The sequence below is a fragment of the Nyctibius grandis genome, chromosome 5 (assembly GCF_013368605.1).
Source record: "Nyctibius grandis isolate bNycGra1 chromosome 5, bNycGra1.pri, whole genome shotgun sequence".
Lineage (NCBI taxonomy): Eukaryota > Metazoa > Chordata > Aves > Nyctibiiformes > Nyctibiidae > Nyctibius > Nyctibius grandis.
In genome coordinates this window covers 38265781-38290464 of record NC_090662.1, presented here as the reverse complement: position 1 = coordinate 38290464, position 24684 = coordinate 38265781, and the positions used below count along the sequence as shown (strand labels likewise).

General features: G+C 35.7%; 1 protein-coding gene across 2 annotated transcripts in view; it reads right to left on the bottom strand.

Annotated features, from left to right (window-relative positions):
* Positions 1-3077: 3077 nt before the first annotated feature.
* Positions 3078-24684, bottom strand: part of SLC16A7 (solute carrier family 16 member 7) — an 83850-nt gene continuing 62243 nt past the window's right edge. For both annotated transcript variants that reach the window (XM_068400523.1, XM_068400524.1), the window contains exons 3-5: positions 9860-10003; positions 7416-8228; positions 3078-3982 (exon numbers count right to left, since the gene is read on the bottom strand). In XM_068400523.1, coding sequence (XP_068256624.1) covers positions 3711-3982; positions 7416-8228; positions 9860-10003 — 1229 coding nt within the window. In that variant the 3' untranslated portion in view covers positions 3078-3710. The remainder of the gene's footprint in view (positions 3983-7415; positions 8229-9859; positions 10004-24684) is intronic.

The following is a 24684-nucleotide window of genomic DNA, read 5'->3' as shown; positions in this document are numbered from 1 at the left end:
AGCATCTGGATGTCTACTCTGAAACTACTTGAAATTTAACCTTGATGTTAAATAGGAAAAATCTTATTGATGTTATCCCCTTTCTGACTAATTTTAAAATTTTGGCATTATTTTTCTTGATTGATCAAATAAGAGCAAGATGATAATTAGGCTCAGTGATATTGTGGCAGAGAAATGAAGAGGATGAAGTAGACATGAATATAAATGAGATCAAGAGCAATTAAGGATTTGCTTGCACTGACTGACAGAGACTGCAGACTCCATAGTGCATAACAGAAGCTTGAGTACATTTCTTGATTATAGGGCAGGGGCATCTCTTAGTCTCAACCCTGCAGTGGTCCAGACTGGGGGCGAGGCAATCAAAAGAAACCAGGGGGGTTTAGAGAGATCGTATATACCCAGGTCTTATCCTGAAAGCAGAAATGTGACGATGAGATGATTTGCAGTACAAATTACAGCTCACTGCAAGTAAGAGTGATATACAGGATTCTGGAGGCCAGTTATACTCATTTTGCTACTTTGCTGCTCAGTATAGAATTGATTGAAGGTAATTTATTATTATTTCTACTTTTAGAAATAAGAGCTACATATACAAGGCAATTGCCCCTTTAGGATGTTATTTGGAAGGCACAGTTTTAATTCCAGGCAGTTTTTGTGTAGATATGGTTCCAATTTTCTTCATTCATATCTGGATTTTAACTTCCTCAATACTCAGTGACATCAAGAGTAATCTGATGTTTTTATATTGTTGCTAGTATTATTAGGAAAAATAATGAGAGAGGTGTAAGGAAATGCTTCACTTGACTAAGTTCATATTTTATATTGCTCCAGGTGCCTGGTGGTAATTCACATTTTATCCTACGGGATTAAAAATTGCACATTGGTGAGTGGTGGTAAAGCAGCTCTTTCATTCCTATTATTTTTTAACATAATTGACCAGCAATGAAAGAGAAGTAACTCTGCAAAGGGTTGTGTTTATATAAATTTTTATTTCCTCTGAGATAGTAACATAATTTTTGTTACTGGTGGTCAGTAACAAATTGTTACTATGGCTCAATGAACCTTGTTTTTCCCTTATTTCCTATGCCATGTTGCATCGTATTCTGTGATCCTGCAGAGAACAGGTAAATTGCCTGCATGTTTCCTGAGAGTCTTTTTTATCATCTTCTAAGTAAGTTCCTTATTTAATCAACAGCAACTTTTAACAGACTTAAGTCAAAACTTGACACTTGTTGTCTTCTACCCTATATTCTTAATCACGCTGTTTTTTGCAAAGAGATAATAAGCACCTAGAATTTTGCCTCAAGTCATTTTGGTTCAGCCTCTATATTCATCTCCTTTCAAATAATCTCTGCCTTTCTATCACTTGCTGTCAAGAGCAGAGTGATGTTCCTGATTACTACTCTTTAGCTAAAATTTCAGTTCATCTTTCAAAATCCAGCATTTATAACTGATATTCCTAACTGTATGAAAGCTTAGTGTCTACGAAACTCCTCATCACTTTCTGGCTCTGGACACATAGGGCCTTCACAGATCCTGGAATTCACCCTGTATGTTTGTATAGCCAAAACCAGAGCAATGCTTTTACCTTATGGGGTGCTGGCAGGGCTATGGTTCAGAAGGAGGTGCAATGTATTTATTTCTTCTTTGAAGCTGGGGGCTGGGAGAGGAACTGTAATTTTACTGGGACTAAATCATTCTCCTTTACACAGTTCACTGCTCAAATCTGAGCATGTAATACATACTTTCTCCCAAAACTCTGAAATGCACATATTTCGCTGCTGATGTGCCTATAAAATTACAGGACTTGTATAAGGTGTTTGGTTTTCCTGCATGTAATTAGGTAAAAAGTAGGTATTAATTTCTGTACCATGCTGCAAGTAGATTCATGATGCTTCTCTCCCATAACTGTGCTGAGATAATGAAAAAGTTCAGCATTACTGTGGAAGTTCATAGTATATAAGATGATAACCCAGAAAAACAGAAGCAAGCACTACCAAAATTTTTAAAAGAATGAAAATAATAATATTGAATACTACTCTTTCTTAAAAGCACTCTCATATTTGCTAGTTTTCACTATTAATTTTTTCTTTTGTTATTGGCACTTCAAAGTAGGTTTAACACAGCTAGCTGTCTGTCCAATATATTTGCAACTTTTTGAGATCTAAAAGAGGGCAACAATGAATAATATTCTTTCCCCTGAATTGAATGCATGTGTATTCTGCATAAACAGTGCATAAATGTTTTATGAATCAGACTCTTGATTTTCACAATTTCTGAGACATTTATATGCATCGCTCCCAAACGAATAGCACCTTTCGTCACCTACAAATAGGACAGAAATATTTTCACTTAATACCTTTGGAAGCTTGCACTTTAGCTTTCAAGTGCAATGCTAATTTCTGTAAAGTAAAATTGTAGACTTATGCTTTCTTTTGCTAAAGGAAGAGGAACAACGTGTACATTTTTATTGATATGAGTGCCTCTCTGAAATTGTAGACACAAGACCAAATACCCCGCACAAAAATGATACATCAACACAAAGCTTCCAGACTGGCACTGTCAATGTGCCTTGCAGCATTTTTGCCCTAACTGGCATTACAAAAAAGAAGTAGCTTTTCACTGAAAACATCGGAAAGGGAGGTGAGAACTGGTATAAAGTTACCTGTCTGCAAAGACCTGAAGTTAGACCTTAAATCTCCTATCGGTAGACCATCAAACAACTAATGACTTGCCAATAAACCCAAGCATCTACTTTGAAGTCACTGCTGTGAAGCTGATTCAGGCCATGAAAGCCAAGGGTAAGTATCCTTTTAACATCAGCATGTTCTGTATCTAGTCTCTTTAGGAAGAAGGCTTCACAGTCCAATCCAGTTCCTTCAGCTGTACAGGAATACATAACCGAACACATTAATTGTCACTCTTGTTAGCAATGTAAATCTTGGTTTTAAATCCTTTTATGTACTGGCAGATTTTAGCTTAGTTTGAATTAGTGAGGTCTGAACGTACTTTGTGTTCAAATGTGTATGTTGAAGTACAACGTAGTCAGCTATCACAGGAGGAAACAACTTCTGGAATATATTGTAATCCAACTGTTTATTGTATTTTAGAGATGGTGCCCACCAACTGTTCATCTTCTAGCTTCAACTTTTACATTCATGTTATAATTGTTTATACAGACATAAAGTATCTTTTTGATCTAGTGGGCATACAAAAGAGAAAAAAGTTTCAGTGTGCTTCACTCAGGTACTCTGTCTTTTGAAACAAATCTTTGAGCTTATATTCTTTTTAATATTAGTGGTAAGTACAGTTTGGGTAGATTATTAACAGATTTTAACAATAATCTAAAGATGAACACAAAGTATCTTCCCAAATAAGAGTAAGAGATACTTTTGCATTAGATACACTTTTAAAACAAAAGTGTCACTGGAAGGCTTTATATGTAGCCTGGTTTACCTTACTCTTGATTGTCCAGAGTCACAGTCTGATGGACTCATTTGCATGGAGTCACTACCTCTGTAATCTCAATTTTGTATGACTGAAATAAATAAACTCTAAATAGTAATTTAACTTAGAGTCTTGCCACAGGGTAAAAATCTGTTCCCATCCAATATTGTGACTGATCATTATTACCACAAAACCTGACCTGTGTCTTGAAGACATATTTCTAATGGAAGTCATAAATGTTGCCTTCTGAGCTATATTGCAGATTAAATATTGGTTTCTCTTTCTGAAGGATCTTCAAGAGCTTTATCAGCTCTGTTGGCAGCATCTTCATTCTCATTGTTTGTTAATGGTTCTGCTTCCTTCGGGTCAGTGTTCTTCTGTGCTTTCTGCTTCTCATCTTCTAACTTCTTTTCTTTTGCCAAAAGCCTGTAGTTAATGGCATTACCAATGAACAACCAGATACTGGCCACAATCACAATCACTCCGCAGACAAAATACATGTACTGGTATTCACCAGTAACATCCACTAACCAACCTGAAAAACAAAGACAAGCAGAGAGAAAAAAAGTCTTTAGAATGGAATACCCAATACGATCCAGATCTTTCCCTAGGAGGAATACCTATATATTGCCTGGTTTTGAAGTTGGAGCAGAAAACTATTTTCAACATGTTTAACTGGTCTAACATATATAGCGGAACTCTAACGAAACCTGTATTTGTCAAGCTAGAAATTGCCATTGGAATCACTGACAATCATAAAATATTGAAGAATAAAGTAAGTAAAGCTTCATGAATAATGACAGACAGTTATTTAGTTCTTTCATTTTCATTCTTTCATTGTCTTATTATTTTATTCACCTCCTAATTCTGTTTCCTGTTGTTTTGGAGTGACTGTCTGACTCTCATGGAGGCTGCATACAGACAACAGGATGAAGAGGTATGTGCCTTTTTAGGCTGCTGTCACTATGCAACAGCTGCTTGCTTTTCATTTTTACTTTCCTGTGACTGGTGAAAGAGATAGAAAGGCTTGTTCCTTCAGCTATCATGCTCAGCTGCTGAGTTTTGAACTCTGAAGCCTGTACCTAAAAATTACATCCACACCTCTGAGATTGATTTGGTTATAACAACTGAAGTAAAATATAACTGTTTTTCCACTTTATGAGCCATTCTTTCTAAATTTTCCCAACTGTCAAATCAACATTTGTATATATCCAACTGTTCAGCTCTGAACTTTGCTACACTATCATTCAAATTCACAGGATAACCCGAGCACTTCAGTTTAGTATGTATTTAGATGCTTTTACTCGGTTGAAGCCATAATGCCAGCCTGTTCACCTGATACACATTTACAAGCCATGAAATTATTTTAGTCTTTTCTTTATTTCACAAGCCTAGTATTAGGAAAAATTCAAATAGCACTGCAACTGTATAATTCACCTATTAGTGTAAATAATACAATTTACTGTTTTTTATCGATGAGCATCCTCATAAAACTGATGATTAAAAATGAAATTCTGCATTAACTTTACTTCAGCATAATATTTTAAAGGATATGAACTAGTCAAAACTGGAATTTAGCTTTTCCATGTGCTCATCCCCTTTGTTATCTCTATTTAACAAGATAAATCAATTATTCATACAGTTAGCACACAAACACATGCTTTTCAAAACTTCTGCAAAGCTAATATACTGAAAAATAAATAGTTGCATATGCTATTGCACCATAAATATTAGATTTAATATCTTTAGAGTTAATATTAATATTCATTTCAGAACCCGACTGAAAAGGCTGGACTCCAGGGGTCACAGGCTCAGTGCCCCCACAAGGTGGCATAGGAAGAGCCTGTGTGAGAAGAACATGTTTCATTCTATCATTACCAAAATGAATTTGTATGTTAAAAGATGAGGGAAATATGGAGTATCTTGAGGACTATTAAACATTTATATGTACAAATACTATTGTACTGAAGTGAGTGGAATTCTTTTGGCATATTTAAAATTTCAGTCAACAATGCTATTTTCATACAAATAGCAAGAGTAATCTTTAAAATACTTTGACAATTATAAATGGTTTTAGGCACAGAAAATCTTGCTGACTTTTGTGTCTCTGCTTATGCGGGTATAGTGTACGTTAACAAGGCTCATAATCTCAATATCTTTATATTTTCGTATTGTTGGGCTTACACTGCAACACACACGCACATTTAACATACTTTTCAATAAGATTTGAGCATCTATTTCTTTAGCCTCTTATATCATCAGAAACCTTCAGATTATAAAATTTACTAACAGCATTACTAAATACAGATTAAAAACCTAGCAAACAGAAAACACTTTAGATAAGACTCTTTATCATTTTTGGTGCTAGAAGCCCAAAAGTTATGAAAATAGTCCAGGCTATACATCTAGGCTCCCTTCAAGCTCCTCTTACACTCAAGGGAGAAGTTGGTAACATTACCATCTTTCAGTCAATGTAGGACGTCTCACACAGAATCACAGAATCAAAGAATGTTAGGGATTGGAGGGGACCTCGAAAGATCATCTAGTCCAATCCCCCTGCCGGAGCAGGATTGCCTAGACCATATCACACAGGAACGCGTCCAGGCGGGTTTTGAATGTCTCCAGAGAAGGAGACTCCACAACCTCTCTGGGCAGCCTGTTCCGGTGTTCAGTTACCCGCACTGTAAAGAAGCTTTTTCTCATATTTATGTGGAACCTCCTGTGTTCCAGCTTGCACCCGTTGCCCCTTGTCCTGTCAAGGGATGTCACTGAGAAGAGCCTGGCTCCATCCTCATGACACTTGCCCTTTACATATTTATAAATATTAATGAGGTCCCCCCTCAGTCTCCTCCAAGCTAAAGAGACCCAGCTCCCTCAGCCTCTCCTCCACTCCCTTAATCATCTTTGTGGCTCTGCGCTGGACTCTCTCTAGCAGTTCCCTGTCCTTCTTGAACTGAGGGGCCCAGAACTGGACACAATATTCCAGATGCGGCCTCACCAGGGCAGAGTAGAGGGGGAGGAGAACCTCTCTTGACCTACTAACCACACCCCTTCTAATACACCCCAGGATGCCATTGGCCTTCTTGGCCACAAGTGCACATTGCTGGTTCATGGTCATCCTGCTGTCCACTAGGACCCCCGGGTCCCTTTCCCTTACGCTGCTCTCCAACAGGTCTGTCCCCAGCTTATACTGGTACATGGGGTTGTTCTTGCCCAGATGCAGGACTCTACATTGCCCTTGTTATATTTCATTAAATTTCTCCCCGTCCAACTCTGAATTGCCATACACATATCTGTTGCCGATAGAAACAGGCTGAAGGACTGGTTGATAGTGAGGCTGTGGTGTGAAACCATGCCAGGGCGCAACGCTCTATGTCACTGTGCCGGAATTCCATCAGCACGCACCTTGCCTAGCCTGCTGAGCATGCTCCGGTCCTTTCTGGCACCTCCCTACTGGTTTCTTCTCTCTAGAAATGTCAGTCCTCTCTGTTTAGGCAAACTAAAGTTGCTATTTTAAATTTACACTGGTGCTCCTCTAGCTGCCATTAGGTTAGAGAAACTATAAGTCACTGTGAGATCTTCACAAAAACTGATGGGTGAATTTGACCAATTCAAGAGACTAAGAACTGTGCTGGTAAAAAGCCAATTGGAGCTGAATGCACGTAAATGCAAAGTTAGCACTACATGCTATCAGGAAAACATACATTTATCACATGGATTTATGGGCCAGTAGAGTTATGCTCTTAATATATCTATTGCACGTGCACGCAATGTACGCCTTTAGATTCTCATGTGGATCTGCAGTGGTAAAGTGCAAAGATAATTATGCAGGGTACTGCTGCTACAGTACATTCCTAGTCACACAGAAAACATTAAATAACATTAAGAATAATGTTTATATTAATTAAATACTAAATGGCAAGATTATGCTGTAATGTCTGAAAAAATGGAATAAAAGAGATTCTTACCTCCTAGAGGAGGGCCTATGAGCACAGGGCAACATTCCACAATGGTGACAAGTCCAACTGCACTGGAAAATCTGGCAGCCCCAACGAGGTCCATCAATGTCTCAAAAAGAACACTGCTAACCATTCCAAATGCAAACCCAAAAAATACAGCATATATCACCAAACCAGTGTAATTTGTCGCCAGAGGGCACAAGATATGACAGACGCCATTGTACAAGACAGCAAAACTAAAAAAGTACTGAATCTTTGGCCGGATAAACTTGGAGTTTGCTACGAGTCCCATTGAAGGCCTAGCAAACATGTCTACAAACGCTAAGATAGATAGCAAAAAAGCAGCAGAATATTCATCAATTCCCTTATGCTTGGCATAAGGAGCCAAGAATACTATTGGAGCGAAGAAACCGATAAACATAATAACATTTCCTGACAAATAGATCAGAAACCCTCTGTGTTTGAAGAGGGACAGATCTAGATATGTATTTATAGTTTGCCAAAAAGACTTCTTGTTGTTTTTGTGCAAGGTAGAATCTCCTGTGCCTTTTTCAACATCTTTTTTCACAGGAGGGACTGGTTTCGGTCCAACAGGTCTCATAAGTGACCCAGCCACACAGCAGTTCAAAAGAAGTCCTCCCAGAATGAGAAAGCTTCCTTTCCAGCCAAACGCATTAAAGAGGAATTGATTGAGAGGTGCCAATGTGCTCAGAAACACTGGACTTCCAGCCATGGCCAATCCATTAGCAATGGGACGCTTCTTATAGAAATACTTGCCAATCATGGTCAAGGCAGGCTGTAAGTTGAATGCTAAACCCAGACCTAAACAACACATAAAAGACAGCATTATTGAAGGCCATGCATTAAAAACCATATCACGCCTCTTTCAAGTTATTTTTAAAATGACCAGTATCGAATCCAGTGATTCCCAATGAAGATAGAAACCAACTAGCATCAGAGAACAAAATACAGCTTCATTGCTGTTCATGTGTGTTCATGCCAACACTATGTCATGGTGGCATTCTGCCATTTCCCCCTGTAGCACTGCAATAAAAGCCAAAACTCCTTGTTGTGTTTCAGCAATGATAGAGATAGGGGAATCACAGAGGACTGATGGTATCAGCGCCTTGACTCACCATTTTTATATTCACTAAGCTATAAAGCAATTCTCTCTTGGCTCATTTCACAAAAGTTATTAAATGTCACCTAAGCTACAATGAACGCAGGCTGTATTTAAATGCATAAATCTCCTCATTTCTTATTTCCAGCTCTATTTAAGATCAAACTTGTGTACAAAAGTGGATCTTAAAATGGCTTATTATTTTGGAGCACAGTCAGCTCCACTTCCCCAGGTATGGATGTCACTACTAAAAGTGGAAGAGTTGTAGAGGACATGCATGGGAGCAGAGCACCCATCCACATCAGCTGTGTATAAAGCTTAACCTCTAGGCCTTCTCTCTGTATTAAGACATCTAGGCAATAAGGTCTAAGCAGCTATGCAGTTGCTGGATGGCATAGGAGAGAAGTTTTCTTCTCTGACAGGCCCATTCCTAGACCCTGACTTTATTCTTTCAGTGAGCCCCAAGTTCAGGATGTAAAAAATAAGAGCTTTAATAAATAATCACTGGTCAAAGAAGGACTCTCTTACTCCCAACATACAGAAAGATGAGCTTGAATACAGGAACAAATATTATCTCATTCATTTATTACCTGCCAATATTTCACCTCACTTGCCTTCCTTATTCTGAGGAGGCAGTTTAAAAAAAAAAACCCACAACTTTTGATAAAGAGGTTATTTAATTTATTGGTTTTATGATCACTTTAGTTCATTGCCTTAGGCAATATCCAGGCCTTTGATGATATATGAATAAATTTATTTGGTGATTGACCCTGAGGGATTGTAAACAGAAAGTTATTGAACTGAAAGTTGTTTTACTTGTCTGTGAGAGTATATGTATGCACAAACCTACAGAAAGTTGGCACTAGCTTTCACATTTTTACTAGAATTCTGCTAGCCTCTGCCACCCCATTTGAAGTGCAACATGATTGAAAGCTAAAAGGATGAATGTGAAATTCTACACAAATGACTGTAATAAGTGCTGTCACGAGCCAATCAATTTTTATACTGTAATTACAGTGCAGTGTGGAACAGTACATAAATACAGCATTTACTGAATAAAATCATCAGTTGTTCCTGAAATATCCTAAGAAATAATTTAACATCACACCAGCTAATTTAAAGGTTTAGATAGTTCAGATAGCTGAAATGAACCGATCTTGCTACCTTCTTGGTTCGCTTTTGTACAATGCCTTGCACAGTGGGTTCTTGATCAGTGAGGTGCATTAGTAGAACAGTATTAGAAATAATATAATATAATATAATATAATATAATATAATATAATATAATATGATATACTAAAATATAAAAATCCCTTTTAAACAGGTCTCTTACCTCCAACAACACCAATACATAGATAAAGTTCCAGGACGCTATTGCAGAAAGAAGAAGCAATCATACCAAATGAACACAGGATACCTCCTGCTATCATCACAGGCCGGCTACCATACTTATTCACCAAAATGCTGCTTATGGGACCTGTTGGTAGAAAGAAAATACATTAACAGGGAACAGGTAGCTCCATCATAGATATCTCTGTGATTAGGATATGTTGGAATGCCTTACTCTTCCATCCCAGAAAATGTTTAGCTGTTTCTATACTGATTTGTCTCACAAGCACACTCTGTGAGTTTGCAGACACATGAGCCTGGATGTGGATATATTGCCTCCATGACGATATAAATATTGATTAATCATGGAGGTGGATCAAAAGATTAAAGACATCAGACAAGCAAGAGAGATTGTTACAGTTCACAAGCAATCAATACTGAGATCAGTCAATGGATGTTTTGAAAGTGCAAAGACTGAAGAATTTCAAGTATGAGACAGATATCAAAACTCCACTTCACAGAGCAGGAGGAATGTCCAGGCAAGCAAATTAATAACTGATCTTAATACTGTAGCATGTCTTAGACCTCTACTTAAAACTACACACAGACTTAAAAATATTGTCAAATCAGAATGTACATCTCTGGCCCCCGAGGCTCATTTTCCCTTACCTCATCCAGAAAGGAGTGTCAATGGGCAGTATGACTATAGGTTGTCTGGGAAAATCTAAGATGTGGTTTAGCATAAAGACCTATAAACTTTGAAAATATTATTACAGGTCCATTTTTCAGTTTCAAATGCAGTTCAGTTTATGGTGTAATTACATCCATACTAAACAAACAGCTAGTGTGCAATTTAGCATGACATGCATTATACGTTTTTTAAACGGCCGTGACTAGAATAGATGGTATGCTACATATCAAGATTAAGAGGTTGTCAAAGCTCTTTAGGTAAACCTGCATACCATCTGACTGCACTATATTTGGTCCAAACCATTACGAATAGTCTTGTTTTTGCAGTAACTAAACTCATCCAATTCAAAAATAAAAAAACCCCAACATAATAAAAAGCAATAAATTTCAAACTCAAGATAAAGCAGGCACTGGCATAAAGTGGAATGCCAAGCTCTGCATCTGATTTCATGGCAAATCACACATTGTACTGGTAACAGTTTTAAGTCTCTCTTTATAAATATCTAAAGGAATAAATGCCAGAAACTCCAGGATGTTAAAAAGCCAAATCCAACCAAATTTAAAAGTGTATTTTCATAGGTACAGTGTTATTTTAGACTCCACTGTTTGAATTACCTTAAACGTATTAAAGTATTACTATGGATATACTGTCAATGTTAACTACTACTTGCATATCAACAACAGAACTCTCAAGCATATGCCAAATGATCAATTTTTTAGCTTACTTCCTTATGGAAATAAGCTTCTACAATAGTGTTGCCCTGCGCCTTCCCGTCTTTTCTAATAGCTTGTGAATCCAGAGGTCAGTTTAAAATTAACTTGACTGAAAAGCAAAGATTTGAGTGATGTTTAGATCTTACAGTTTGTGCATTCTTTAAATAGCTTGGATCACAAAGAGTTTACGGGAGCATCTGTTTAAAAAAGGAGGTCCCTGTCCAGGCAGCACAGACACTGTGCAATACACTCAGCTTTCCACCAGTAAAAGCAATCTATCTTCTTGCCCAGGCAGCTGTAGCGTTCAAGGTAGGTAGGGGCACAGAGGATAAACCGGGTGGCTATTTTAGTGGGAAGGTAAAGGATGCTCAGACTGAAGGCATTAGGGCTCATCTTACAGACACATAAACATAGGAGACCAGGCTCTGCTGCGCACTGAACTGCAGTTTAAGCATAACTGTATATTGAAACCAAGAGACTTGAAAATCCACAGCATGGAATGGCTCACCAAACATACAATAGCCCACAGATTTATTAAAAGACTTTAAATCACATAAGAAGCATTAAAACATTTCGCTGACAGCTTATAGTATGAGATACTTAACAGTTCTTTATTTCCATTTGGGGGGAACCACTGAGCAGAACAGTGATGAGATGGGGTTTCTCCTTTGAGGCCACAGGGAGAAAGCAGTGAAACATGAAGGACGGACAAATTATGCTCCAAACTTCTCAAATATATCACGCTTACTTCTGCTGTCTTAATAAACTTGTGCTCTCATAACTATGCTGAAGCATAACTTCAATCACAATTTTTTTATTTATAGAGCTATGTTTGGACAATCAGTAGTTTGGCTCATGTTTGAATGAGAAATAAAGCCCTTTTGAAATATGCGAACAATACAAATATTTCCTCTAGGTCCAAAAAGCACCTTTTAACTTGAACTATTTGTTTACCGCAAAGCAAAAAGTTTCATCCTTGTATCAATTAATATTTATCTTCTTGAAATTAAATTAAATTAAAGGCAATTTTCTGAAAAAAAAATGAAGTCTTAACTGTTATCATTGCTAAACAAAATAACAGTATTTCACTTCAAAGATACCAAAATAATAACTTAAAAAATAATTTTCAAGTTCTTTTTCCTGTGGTGAGATGGAAGTATTTACAAAATTGTAAATGAAAAATTTGTGTATTACTTGTTAACATTCTGACCTCCCCCAAAATTACTGCTGTAATAAACGTTGCCTTGCTGTAGTCATACTTAAAATGTTCCTTTGCTGATCCTTAGAATAAAATGTAGGAAAGAAGCATCATTGCAGGTATATATTCGACCATACTATTTAGAGATTTATTCACTACAGATAGCACCTTGAATTGTAGCCTTACATAAACATTTCTATTATGATGTAGATTGACCTGTTAGCAATCTGTTTCTTTTCTCATTAAACGAAGACAGAATGAAAAGCCAGAAGAACACGTGTGAGACCAAATGAAAAACATGAGGTAAACCCACACACAGCAGACTATCAAGTCTTGGAAAGAGAGGAACAGCATTAAATATGATTGTTGTGCAATATTGCTATATTGTTAGCATTTTAAATAAAACTATGGATCAAAAAGACAGCATTTGACAAAGTTTTCCAACCATAATTAAGGACAAAGATGAGCTCTGCTGTAATAATCACCCCAGAAGAGTACTGACTATAATAATCATATTCTTTAATACTGTTCCATCAATCCTTCCTTCCTTCTCCTGTAGAACAGGAAAATGAGCCAGATTCTTGTTTGTTTAGGGGTTTGGGGAAGAGGTTTGTTTTTAGTGTTTGGTTGGTTGGGTTTTTTGGGAGGTGTCCAGAAATGGCAAGTTTCATAGTACAGTCCTTTGAGGGGGATCATTTTGCGAACAGATCTTTATTAGGAACAAGAAAACTGGTCCTCTGTGGATCTTAACTGTGGCAGTTAGTTAGGCCAGGACTGTAAGTGCAGCTTTTCAGACCAAAGCATGCAATGTTAGCCTTATCTACAAGACCTGTTAGCTAGAGGTCAAATATGGATGTATAAACTTAGGTGGGCAGTGGATGAAGACATCAGAGGAAAGACAAAGCTGTCTGATAGGTCTGAGCTCTGTACTTTCAAATGACCTAAATCTGAAATGTATTATGAATTTCAAATTCCTTTAAACATAATATTCTCTTTGAGACTTTTTCCTTAAGTTAATGATGTGTATTTACCACCACAGCTCCATTTAATTTTGGGTTTTCTTTTAGTGTATTCCAGTGTTTTGGTTTAAAATTTGTTCATGTGAGAAATATTAATTGTTCTATAAGTCATCAAGTTATTTTAGGATTACTCCCTAAGTTATCTGGGAACCCTTTCAATATATCTGATGAGTAGGTTAAACATTTTCTTGTGACAACTGTGTATATACTTGGTTTTGAAGTCTCATAAAATGATGCATATCCATACCTTAATGTATATGAATCTACGTAAATTCCTGCTGTTTGCCTGCCATCATACGTTTTATAGCCATGCACAAATTTCATTTCACATCTAACAGCTTCTACAATTATTTAAGCAATGCTCACATGCCAGCATGTATCTATATTCCTTGCATATTTTTTCTTTTTAACAGAAGGGAGATTAAGCTGTTTAAGTACTGTAACGCTGCCAAAATCATGCTATACATTAATGCACGTTAATGCACTAAAGGACTGCTGGATCTCTGAGTCTGCTTTCCTGAAGCCTAAAGTAACAACTACATAACAGATGTTAAGTCAGGAAGCCCACAAGAATATTTACTCTGATCTCTCCCTTAGCACCTACAAACCATCAGACACAAAAGACTATACACTCCCTAAACTGAATTTAAGATCATTATCATAATATGCTAACAGTCTCCTGGCTGTATTTTTGTTTTACATCTTTCTCTTTGAGGCAAATGACCAGACTGTGAGAAGGAATAAGATAGTAACTGTAACCGGTGCCACTGAAGAACAGTTTCAGGAAGGGCTGTGCAGCAGGACACAAATGCTTTAGAAGACAAGAAAAAATAGCTTTTCACATTCTTCATCATATGTCAAGGGAAATATGGCAAAAGTCATTTCAGCTATGTGAGCAGAGACTGGCTCATGCATTTCCGAGCTGTTTGTGATGCTTTATACAAAGTCTATAATAATGTGACACCAATGTTCTGTTTTGATGGCTCAGCAGAACATTCACTCGCACATCTGTATTGTACAAAATGTGAGGACAAAGCTGCTTTCGCTAGTCTTCAGTGAATACCAAGACCTCTTGGAAGACCTATATTGCTTACAAGTGAAATTAATTATTTCTTATAATAACAAAGGTAGCAGTAATCCATATTTTCTTCTCACTTCTTAGTTTAACTTTTCAATTACCTTTTAAATCTTCCTTCTTCTGCTAAGCCATACTGCTGCAAATGAAAAGCAATAAAAAAGGCTACATAACTGAATAATAAGTGATTTAAAAAGCAGATGTTTGAAGAAACAATCACTTTTTTTCCCCTTAAAAGATGCTTATTTTGCTAATATGGTTTAAACATAACTCGAACATTAAAGTTTCTTTTTAAAGAAATGTACTGCTTGCTGTTTTTGTGGAAATGAATAGAGGGCTCAAACTATGCACTATCAATTTAATATTCTTTCCCATATAGTTATATTCTCAGAGATGCAAACACATTTATGCACACACATCTATCCATTTATTCACTTTTTCCAGCCCTAAGAAAATATACACTTCAAAAAATGAATTGACTCTGGAGACAATGCAACAACTTTGTATCTAGTATCTCTAAAAGCTTAAAGGATGCAAACCAGACAACAATATTTCCATTTCATAATACCTTGAGGTAATAGTACAGGCAGATCAGTTTTAAGGCCATGAATATAGGAAGATTTATTCGGCATAGAATCTATATCTTGCTCAGCTCTCAGGTAGAATAACATCTATGAGTCCAAATGCATTAGGTACATTCCATTAATTTATAAGAGGAAAAGAACCTAGGACACTAGAATTCTTGCTGCCTTTTCTCTTTTCCATCAATTTTTCTTACCAAAATTCAAAAAATTATATTTACTTTAGACAGTTCTGTAAATAGACACCACTTTCTGTGAGGGATGAAAAAACGTTCTGCAACTTAAATGTATAATAACTAGTCAGAATGGTTACAATAGTAGGGATTGGTTTGTAGCAGGATCAAGCTGCCATAATTGTCTTTTCTGTCCATAATGAGATCATCTTTGGGTCTATTCTATATTTATATTCACTATAGGAATGCAAGTTTCTTTAACAAGTATATAATCTAGGTTTTAGTATTTAATTTATTTGTCCTGGTTTGATTTCTCACTGCTATAATACAGTGATGTAATTAAAGATTATTCATATCTGTAATTTGTTTCACATGCAGCCAGTGATTAGCCTAATTTTTTAAACTTATATTGACAATGTCATACAGTGTTCGTAGTGTCATTGATCCAAAGCAACCTGAAATGACTCAGTCTGAACAATATGACATTTATTTAAATAAAGTGAATTGCTGAAAGAAGTTGAAAATAAATGCAATAATAATATTTCAAGTTGCACTAATGCAATATTGTAGATTGCATCCTGTCAAGTCAAGTGATTTAAACACAAGTACATTTTCAGCCATCTGCTCTGCAGTCAATGCAGCTATCTTTCCAGTCCAGCTTTACTTTTTGTTTCTGTTTCCTACACGTCTGGAAAAGAATTAATATTATCCAAAAATTAACATTAGGATAAACTACTTGCTAATATCAGTCAGACTTTTTTCTTTTTTCTTTTTTTTCTTTAACTTTTTCTTTTTTCTTTTCCTTTTTTTTTTTTTTTTTTTCAAAATACAAAATCCACTTGCAAGAGCTGATCTGCTTTGTTTGGCAAAGAATCCCCAATATTTTGCTAAATTAGAGCTTTATCTTTCACTTTAAAACAACTCCTTTCAACCACAAATGCTTTAAGCAAGTACTTAGTACTGCTATTGGAACATCATCTCTAGCATCCAGATGAAAAGCAACTCAAAATTGATTCTGATCATGTTTAAAACCTGTTCATTAAGTTGAAAAATGCTTTAAAAATATGCTGCTTTTCTCAAGCAGGACTAAGTCAAAATACTGAGCATTCTAAGTCAAAATGCTGAGCATTCTGTGGCAGTCATGTCTACGTCAAAAACCTTGGGCTAAATACTTTTAGTACTCTTGGACAGGCATTTAGAGAAGGCAGAAGGAAAAAAATCCAAAAAAGTATCAATGAATTTGAAAATACTAAAATGTCATGCAACTATTTTTGTGTTAGATTCTTTATCACATTTCTGGGAATGGTAACCTGCATTTCTGACATATCCTATGTGTTTCTGTAACAGCAATGAAGGTAATGTAGATCAGCAATCGTTGGAAAGCTTTCTCTGTAGTTCCTCTGTGCATTTGGCAGTATTTTTTTTCCATTTCATATAACATTTACAACTGGCTGCACTGATTCCCTAAACCTAGATAATATAGTAACCTTGACAAAAAGCAAAGAGAAAAAAAATGCTCTTGCAATAAATATCACCAAAAAGAAACGGCTAACACTGACTTAGGGTCGCTAAACTATGAGTTTAGATAGCTCAGCAGCTAAAAGCACAGCATGCCGGGGAGTAAGCAGTCAGTCCTTCAACCATCCATCACACTTTGCTCACCACTTCCTCTCCTCTAACTACATTTCCTCAGTGTCATTAACCTGAATGCAACTTTGTCATTTGTGTCCTGAAAGATCCTTGAATTCTGTTGTTTCTATCTTTTGATTACTAATGAGGATTAATTTGACCTTCAGATATTCTTTAAGACTTTTATAAGAAATACAGTAACCCATAGGAGCGTGGCTGATGGTAGAGCACCTTAAACACACTGATTGCTTCTTCATGTTCCTCCTCCCAAAAGGTTACAACTGATAATCTTGAACTGATGTGCTCAAGTCAGGAACTCATATGTCTGGCTGCAAATATGAGCTGTCTTTTTCCTGAAATGTTCAGAAGAAACAAAATAAGTGATCAGTGGTGCTGGTGCTTGATCTAAATGTATTGCTTTTATGTAGAAATTACAGATCCTTGATCTGTTTTAGTATTTGTTTTGTTTTTTTTTCCAGTGATACATCAGAGACATGAACCAATGGAATTCTGTATTTTGATTAAAGCTGTTGTTTGGCTTACAGGTTTTTTTCTTGTTTGCTAGGGTGTGAATGTGTATGGAGTTATGGACCATGTAGTTTAGAAAACATCTCCAAGTTAGCAAATTACTCTGTATCTATGAATTTAAAGAAGCTGGAAAATTGCCTAGTTTTTAATCAAGGAGTAGCCATGCTGATTATTATTTACTTGGATACATACTGATGCTTTATATTAATTATCTTTTGCATGCTCTGCTATAGAATTTTTTTCATGAAAGGCTAAAACACTTGATCACAAAGTAGAAGACTTTAAGATGAATTATGACGTTTCTTTTGAAATCAGCAATATGAAACTTCATAATATTTAATAGGAAATGAGTGTAATTCTATGAGCTGCTGAAGACTCAGCAGTTTTCAGAAACATTTATGGTCACCAACTACAAAAAAAAAGTTCTGTCCCAAAATTAATTGCCCAAATTTCACATTGACACATTTATTGTGAAATGAAGTCAGATGCAGCAAAATACGTCAGCATTTTTAAAACTTTCCTTATATTTGTATTCCTGTAACCTTCAGCATCAGTGAGTAAAGTGAAGCCCATCCATACGTATTTGCAAAAACTAGTATTTCAACTTGGAAAAAGGCAAGAAAGAAGAAGAAGAAAGGAGGGAACAAGTTAATGATGAGATGGAACCAAAGCACCTATACGAGAGATGCATATAAATACAGACATTGCAACACCAGGCACATATATTTCACAAAGTAGCATTCATGCCTTTGTAACGGGGATAGCTGGAAATAGCATCAGCACAATATGTGCATCACAAATGGTCTTCTCAGAAAAATGTTCTTTTCTTCTCACAAAACCAATGCAACCAGCTTGTAAGTTAAGCAGTAAATGTCATGTAGTATATCAACACTAACATTAGAAAATTCATTGGCAAATATGAGGTATTTGGAAGAACTAATGTAAGTTTCATGCAGAAGAAAAAACAATGAATTTTTAAAGCTTAGTATTTAACTGCAATTAATTCCTTGGGACTTCATAGGCTTGCATGAATCTAAATTTAAAACAGCTTTTCAGACCCAAAAAATGTGTTGGGGATTTCTCTTAAATAACATTACTGTTGACATGCACAATGAACTTGTGCATTAAAAGTTACTTCTTCTTCAAATGAAAAACCAAACAAGGACTTACTCATTTTTCCTCTCCGGAAATACAGTAAAAATAATACTACTAATACATAAATATTAGTAAAAATAATTCTCTATAGAAGTAGTTAATATGAAGGTATTAATAATAAACTTCAGTAAATGTATATCCTTTTCAGGGTTTCGCCAGGCATTTCAGGAGGCATAACTCTAAGTACAGAAATGCTCCAATAAAAATATTTAGTGATTTTCTTCCAGAGGTCTCATCCTTGAAATATTATCCATTCATCTCAGTGGCTGCTCCTTCTTTCTCTGTGGATGGTTGCAAGTGAAAGACTTAGTTCAATTTGGTAATATCTGTTTGAGCACTTGTACTGAAAGAAGTATCACATTTCTGAAAAGATTAAAATAAATCCTACCTAATATGTCTGCTTTCAGGGAACAAAGGAAAATTAATACTAATCCAAAACTAGAAGTTCATTTATAGCTATCCAGTACTTCTATAAGTTTTTCTATCTCAAAAATAATCTTACTAAAAAACTTCTATGCCCAGACACAGGGGCTACATATTGACACAAACACACACACACAAAAAAATTAAAAAAAAAACACCACTTTTCCTCAGCTGATTGTTGGACTCCTAATGATATAAATGAGTTGTTTTTTCCTGGGATTATAGAAAGTACTTATCCCATTTATAAGTATTTTTCACCTGGAAACTTCTGAACTCACTCTGTCAAGTTCAAAGAACTTGAAAATTTGTAACTGAAAAAGACTTAGTGTTTAGTACTTTGTGCCTTGCCAAAGCAGATTACAATTTTCAGCTATAAAACTTGTCTCTACAGCTTGCAAACTGTGTGAACCAGACTGCCAAACAAGTTCTGTATATTCTGCTGTTACAAAGCGAGGATGATTTTCTGTACTGTTGGAGAACATAAAACTGAAAAAAAAGACAGAGGTTAGAGTATACCATTGTCACAACTACAGGAACATGAAAATAAGAGAGATGTTGTTAATCTCAGAGCTAATTGTTGGGAATTTTAAAAAAAAAAAGCCAAACAGTGCTTGCAAATATCTATTTTAATTCTTCATAGACATTTTCCTAAACCATGTTATTAGCTAGTTACAAATATTTCATTTTTTTCTTTCTTCCTCTCTGAGGAATAACTGTCTTTTCTATAAATTTGTGTATGTACATGTGAACACAATATTCGTAAATGTTTATTACTCACCACTTCCTATTTCTTATTCCCTATTTTCATTCATGATTTTTATACACCTTCTTAAAAAATCTGCTACTTTTCCTAGAATCAGAACAATACTTCATCAGTTGAAAGCCTAGTAGACATTGCAGAGAGCAAAAAGTCATAGCAAACACTTTCAGAAGACCTTGCACAGGCTATTTAGTAGTTCTTATGAACGTAGGGTATATTCTCCGCAACTCAAACCATTATGTTTTTCAGATAATGCATTGACTGTGAAAAATTCAGCCAACTTCAGTTAAGATTTAATATTGTCATTTAGATTTCTCTGTCTTCTACAAATTGCCCATCATATTAATGTTCCTACAATATTGCATTTTTACCCTGCACATCATCCTACAGTTTGTTTTCTTCCAGAATAGTATTATAACTAACTCAACTTGGAAGTGATTCCTTATATATTGTTACAGGCAATAATATGTCATTTCAAAGAAAGCACAAGATACATGCTTCTTCCTAGTTGCTCCTTTATTATATTCCTTTCTGGTCTCAATTTTGCACTGTATAATTAAACTTCAAATTGAAAATAGTCAATCTACTACCTATGTTTCCGTGGACCACTTACTGTGAATTATGAATTCATGAGTGGATCATTAAATCCCATCTACATATTCAGAATATATGTAATGAGAAGTATAAATCTGGATGTATTTATAACTTGGAAGTGTCCTTATAACTTGGAAGTGTCCTGAGAAGTCATCATATTTAGGTCATTGTCAATAACATTGTAAGATTACTTCCACATGAATTTGTTATTTAACACATATATATCATGAAGTTTAAAATGTACTTTACAGAAAAATCTTTCTAAAACATTGTATCATTATTTTCATTATAATTGTATTTTAATAATATCCAATAAAATGCATATGGTGACTTTCAGTGTTAACAATTAGAAGCTTAAGAGTGTAAAATTGCTTTACAGCCCATAAATTAAATCATGTCTGAAGAATTGTGTAAGGTAAAAATATGTGAATAATATTTAGCTCACAAGATACTGGGTGAACAGGAAGAGGCAGGGAAGAGAAGAGGGACGGGGGAAGAGGGAAGAGGGAGGGAAACGGGAAGGGGAAGGGAAAAGGAAAGGGAAAGGGAAAGGGAAAGGGAAAGGGAAAGGGAAAGGGAAAGGGAAAGGGAAAGGGAAAGGGAAAGGGAAAGGGAAAGGGTATTTATTTGTGTTTCAAAGATACACAAAATGGGAACTGAGCATTCTCATTGCGTTTTGGCACCTAAGGCATTATTTAGAGTATAAGTGCAGACAATGGTAGTATATTAATGGGATCACACCAGACACAGAATTTGCATTTTTCCCAGTATTTTGCAAAAGGGGAGACTGAGAAACTGGGGTGGGGGGAGTACATTCAGTTGTCAGTTAAAAGTGAGAATCTTTGGGGGGGTTTTTTGTTTTTTTCTTTTCCTGTTTTCAGACAAGTGAAAAAATAACATGTATAAATATTGATAAAATCTCTTTAATTATAGAACGGTACGTAAAGGTAACACTGAATATTTTGTCTTCCAGGTCAAAAAGACTAAAAGCAATATAAACTGTTAAATGGCTAGAAACATGAAAAAAAATATCAAAACTAGAATAATGAAAAGCCAAAAGATATCAAAAGATTATCCTATTGATCAACAATAGTAACAAGATTTATGCAATGTTTTCCATCTTTTGATGCATTTCTTTATTTCAGCTGTGCCTGAATCAGTAGCCTCTATCACATCCTAGAGGAAGCAGAACCTTTGGAGACAACTTAGTGAACAGGTTCAGAATTCTGAAAGTGTCCCACAGGTTCAGGTCAGAACATTTTCCAATTTACTTAAACTTTAGACAACTAACATTTAACTGCTTTTTAAAAATAATAATCTTCAGGCAAACATTTACTGATTAATCTATAATTTATTAATGAGTTCTCATCTCTTCTCTCGTCATTCTTTTTTCCTTGCTTCTCCCTAGCCTTTTACAGCAAAATACACATGCCTGAGAATAACACTCTATCCAACAGAGAAAGAGAAAACAGATATATTTTTTCAATTTATGCATTATCTGAGCTGATGTTAGTTTATCTTTGCATATATCAAGTTGACACTTTTAGATTTCCATCTACAATGGAAAGAGCTTTACCTGATGGGTTTTTCAAATTTTTAGATGTTTCCTGTGTATAGTCACATGCCATTTCTTTTGTGCACTGGATCAACAAATACACTTTCCAGGACTGTAATCAACCAAAATATGATGACTTACTTTAATGAGGGGGAAAGTATGCCTTCCCCTATGAAAAAAATATTTCATAAAATATGACCAAGGAGTGAAAGAATCATGAAAATTAGTAGAGAAAGCCTGGGACTTGAGCAGTGAAAGACAAATATATTATGCGGGAGTTGGGCAAAGGTCTTAATGGCACTTGTGCTTTGCTGGGACTAGAAAGGAAACAACATTTATAATGTTCTCTACACAGTCTTTTCCCTTGTAGTGGCAGAGGATACATCTCCATAGACAAGGCTTTCTGAAAATGGTGGGGTGGAGGGGTGGGGGAAGTCTAGATAGGGTCTGCTTACATGAACAGGGAGTATTTGAGCTCTGCTGCAAAAAGCAACATGAAGTGGCTTGGTGACCTATTGCCATCTTATTGCACTTGAAGATAATATTTGTGTGGCTTTTGAACCAGGCATATTTTCTCACCTAGTGTGAAGAAATAAAACAACCCACCACTGGCAGAAACCTTATTCTCCACCAAGTAATGTCAAGCAGCTTACTTCTAATGATAGTGATGCATCATAAATTCAAAATAAATTAGTGCCCATTAAAATACAGGCTTCTCATGATTTGTATTACAGATGCTGCCTGAACATCATGCATTCCTGGAGCCCTCTTTCATCTAAGGAGTTATTTTAATATTCTTCAGCCAGAACATATTAAAATAATGCGATGAAATATACCTGCTTCTGCAAGGATTTAACATGTGTGCCTGTGAGGAGAATATTACTTAGGTTTACTAACGAAAGAATTATTTTCTTCCCACAGGAGAAACTGTTTCTTTAGTAAGTTTTAATACACCTTACTGAAAAGCAATTGGTTAGAAAGTTGACTGATCTAGGCAATATGTATATCTGAACACCTTGTCAGGTAAATTTTTTTATAGCATCAGGAGAAATGATCCAGAAGAAATTCTATGATACAAATTTGTTCCTGTCTTAATCCCATATGCCACTTCAGCTCTGTTTCTCTGAGCATAGGGTCAAGTGCTTTGCACTCAGGTTACTGTTTACATTTGAGTAAGTAAATACAAAAAGCTTCTAAATCACAATGGCAATGGTTTATATAACCTCGCACACCCTTTGCACAGGTATAAACTATGGCACTGTGTGAAAGACAAGAGAATCACTCCCACATGCACTATCTTTGTGACATGCTATTTGATTTTTAAGGAATGATACATAAAATTAGATCTAGCACTGCATGAAACACCCTTATGCTTTAACATCCATTTTATTCCCAAGCTGAAATAAAATTTTCAATCCTCAGAATTTTCAGCTGAATTAAAACTCTTCAAATAAGTCACTCTGAAATATCTCAAATGTCTTCTGTCGTACAAATAAACAAATTAGAAATGTAACTATCTGGCATTGCCATGATCTAATTCTTCCTCTTAGCTTTTCAAAATAATTGCAAACATTTTGTTTCAGGTCATTTGGTACTATATTGCATTTCATTACCAAACCATCTTAAAAAATTTGCAGCTTTACAGTTTGTTAATTTAGTATAAGCCCAACCGCTGGACTGTGTTGCTCATTATTGCATATGCAGTCACATAACACACATTGGATCTCGCTCTGAGATGAATTGCCCCATCACATTCTGGGAGGTGCAGTCCTTCTTCAAGTCCAGCCCATAGGAGAAAGGCATTTGTGTTTTTTTTTTTTTGTCAATTCACTTTTCCTTTTTTAGATTCTCTGTAACTTTCTATGACAATAAAAATCGTTAATCGAAAATGATTATTCAAGACATTAGCCCCTTACAACCATCTCTAACGTTGACTACATTCTCTTCTCACGTGAGAATCATACAATTTCAGGTCACTACCTGAAAGTGTTTTGTTACATGGTTTGTTGCTTCAATGAATAATCAGAACAATCCTTACAGTCACGGTGCCTGATTCTCCACTCCTCAGTGCGCTTTGCAGCACTGGAACTCTATGGAAACCAATAAATTAAAATTGAAGTTAGGAGACTCATACTTAAGGTCAAATTGTACTGTGTCCTTGGAGTTTTTTTTTTTATTTATGAAGCAGAGATAAGCTTACTGACAAATAAGTCAAAAGTTTAATCAAATGATTACTTTAATGAAGTGAATACTGCCAGTTTTGCTCAAATACTGTAAATCCTCAAAGCTAATCTTCTATATTTTATTTATATTTTATTTTGTGGAAAAGATATGAATCATTTATGGATAATGTCTTTTTAAGGTTGATGATATAAATAAAAATGAGATTTTAATGAGTGCCTCTGGGAGTACTTAAGTCATTGAAGGTACACTATCAAGACATCTTGATGTTATAAACACCTATGGATAAACATATTTGCATAAATATATAAACACGTTTATTTGTTGACTTTAAGTAGGTGAGAAATTTATTTTAACTTTGAACTTCATGAGATCACTAAGGTATTTAAAATTAAGCACATATTGCAGGATTAGCACCATGGTGCCCATATTTGGGATAGAGTCCCAGGCAGTTATTTTACATGTCTCTGATAAGAGCATAACATCATCAGTGAAAACTGTCAGTCATCACTATGGATATCAATGGATCTGTTGTATGCTTTCCTACTGTCATC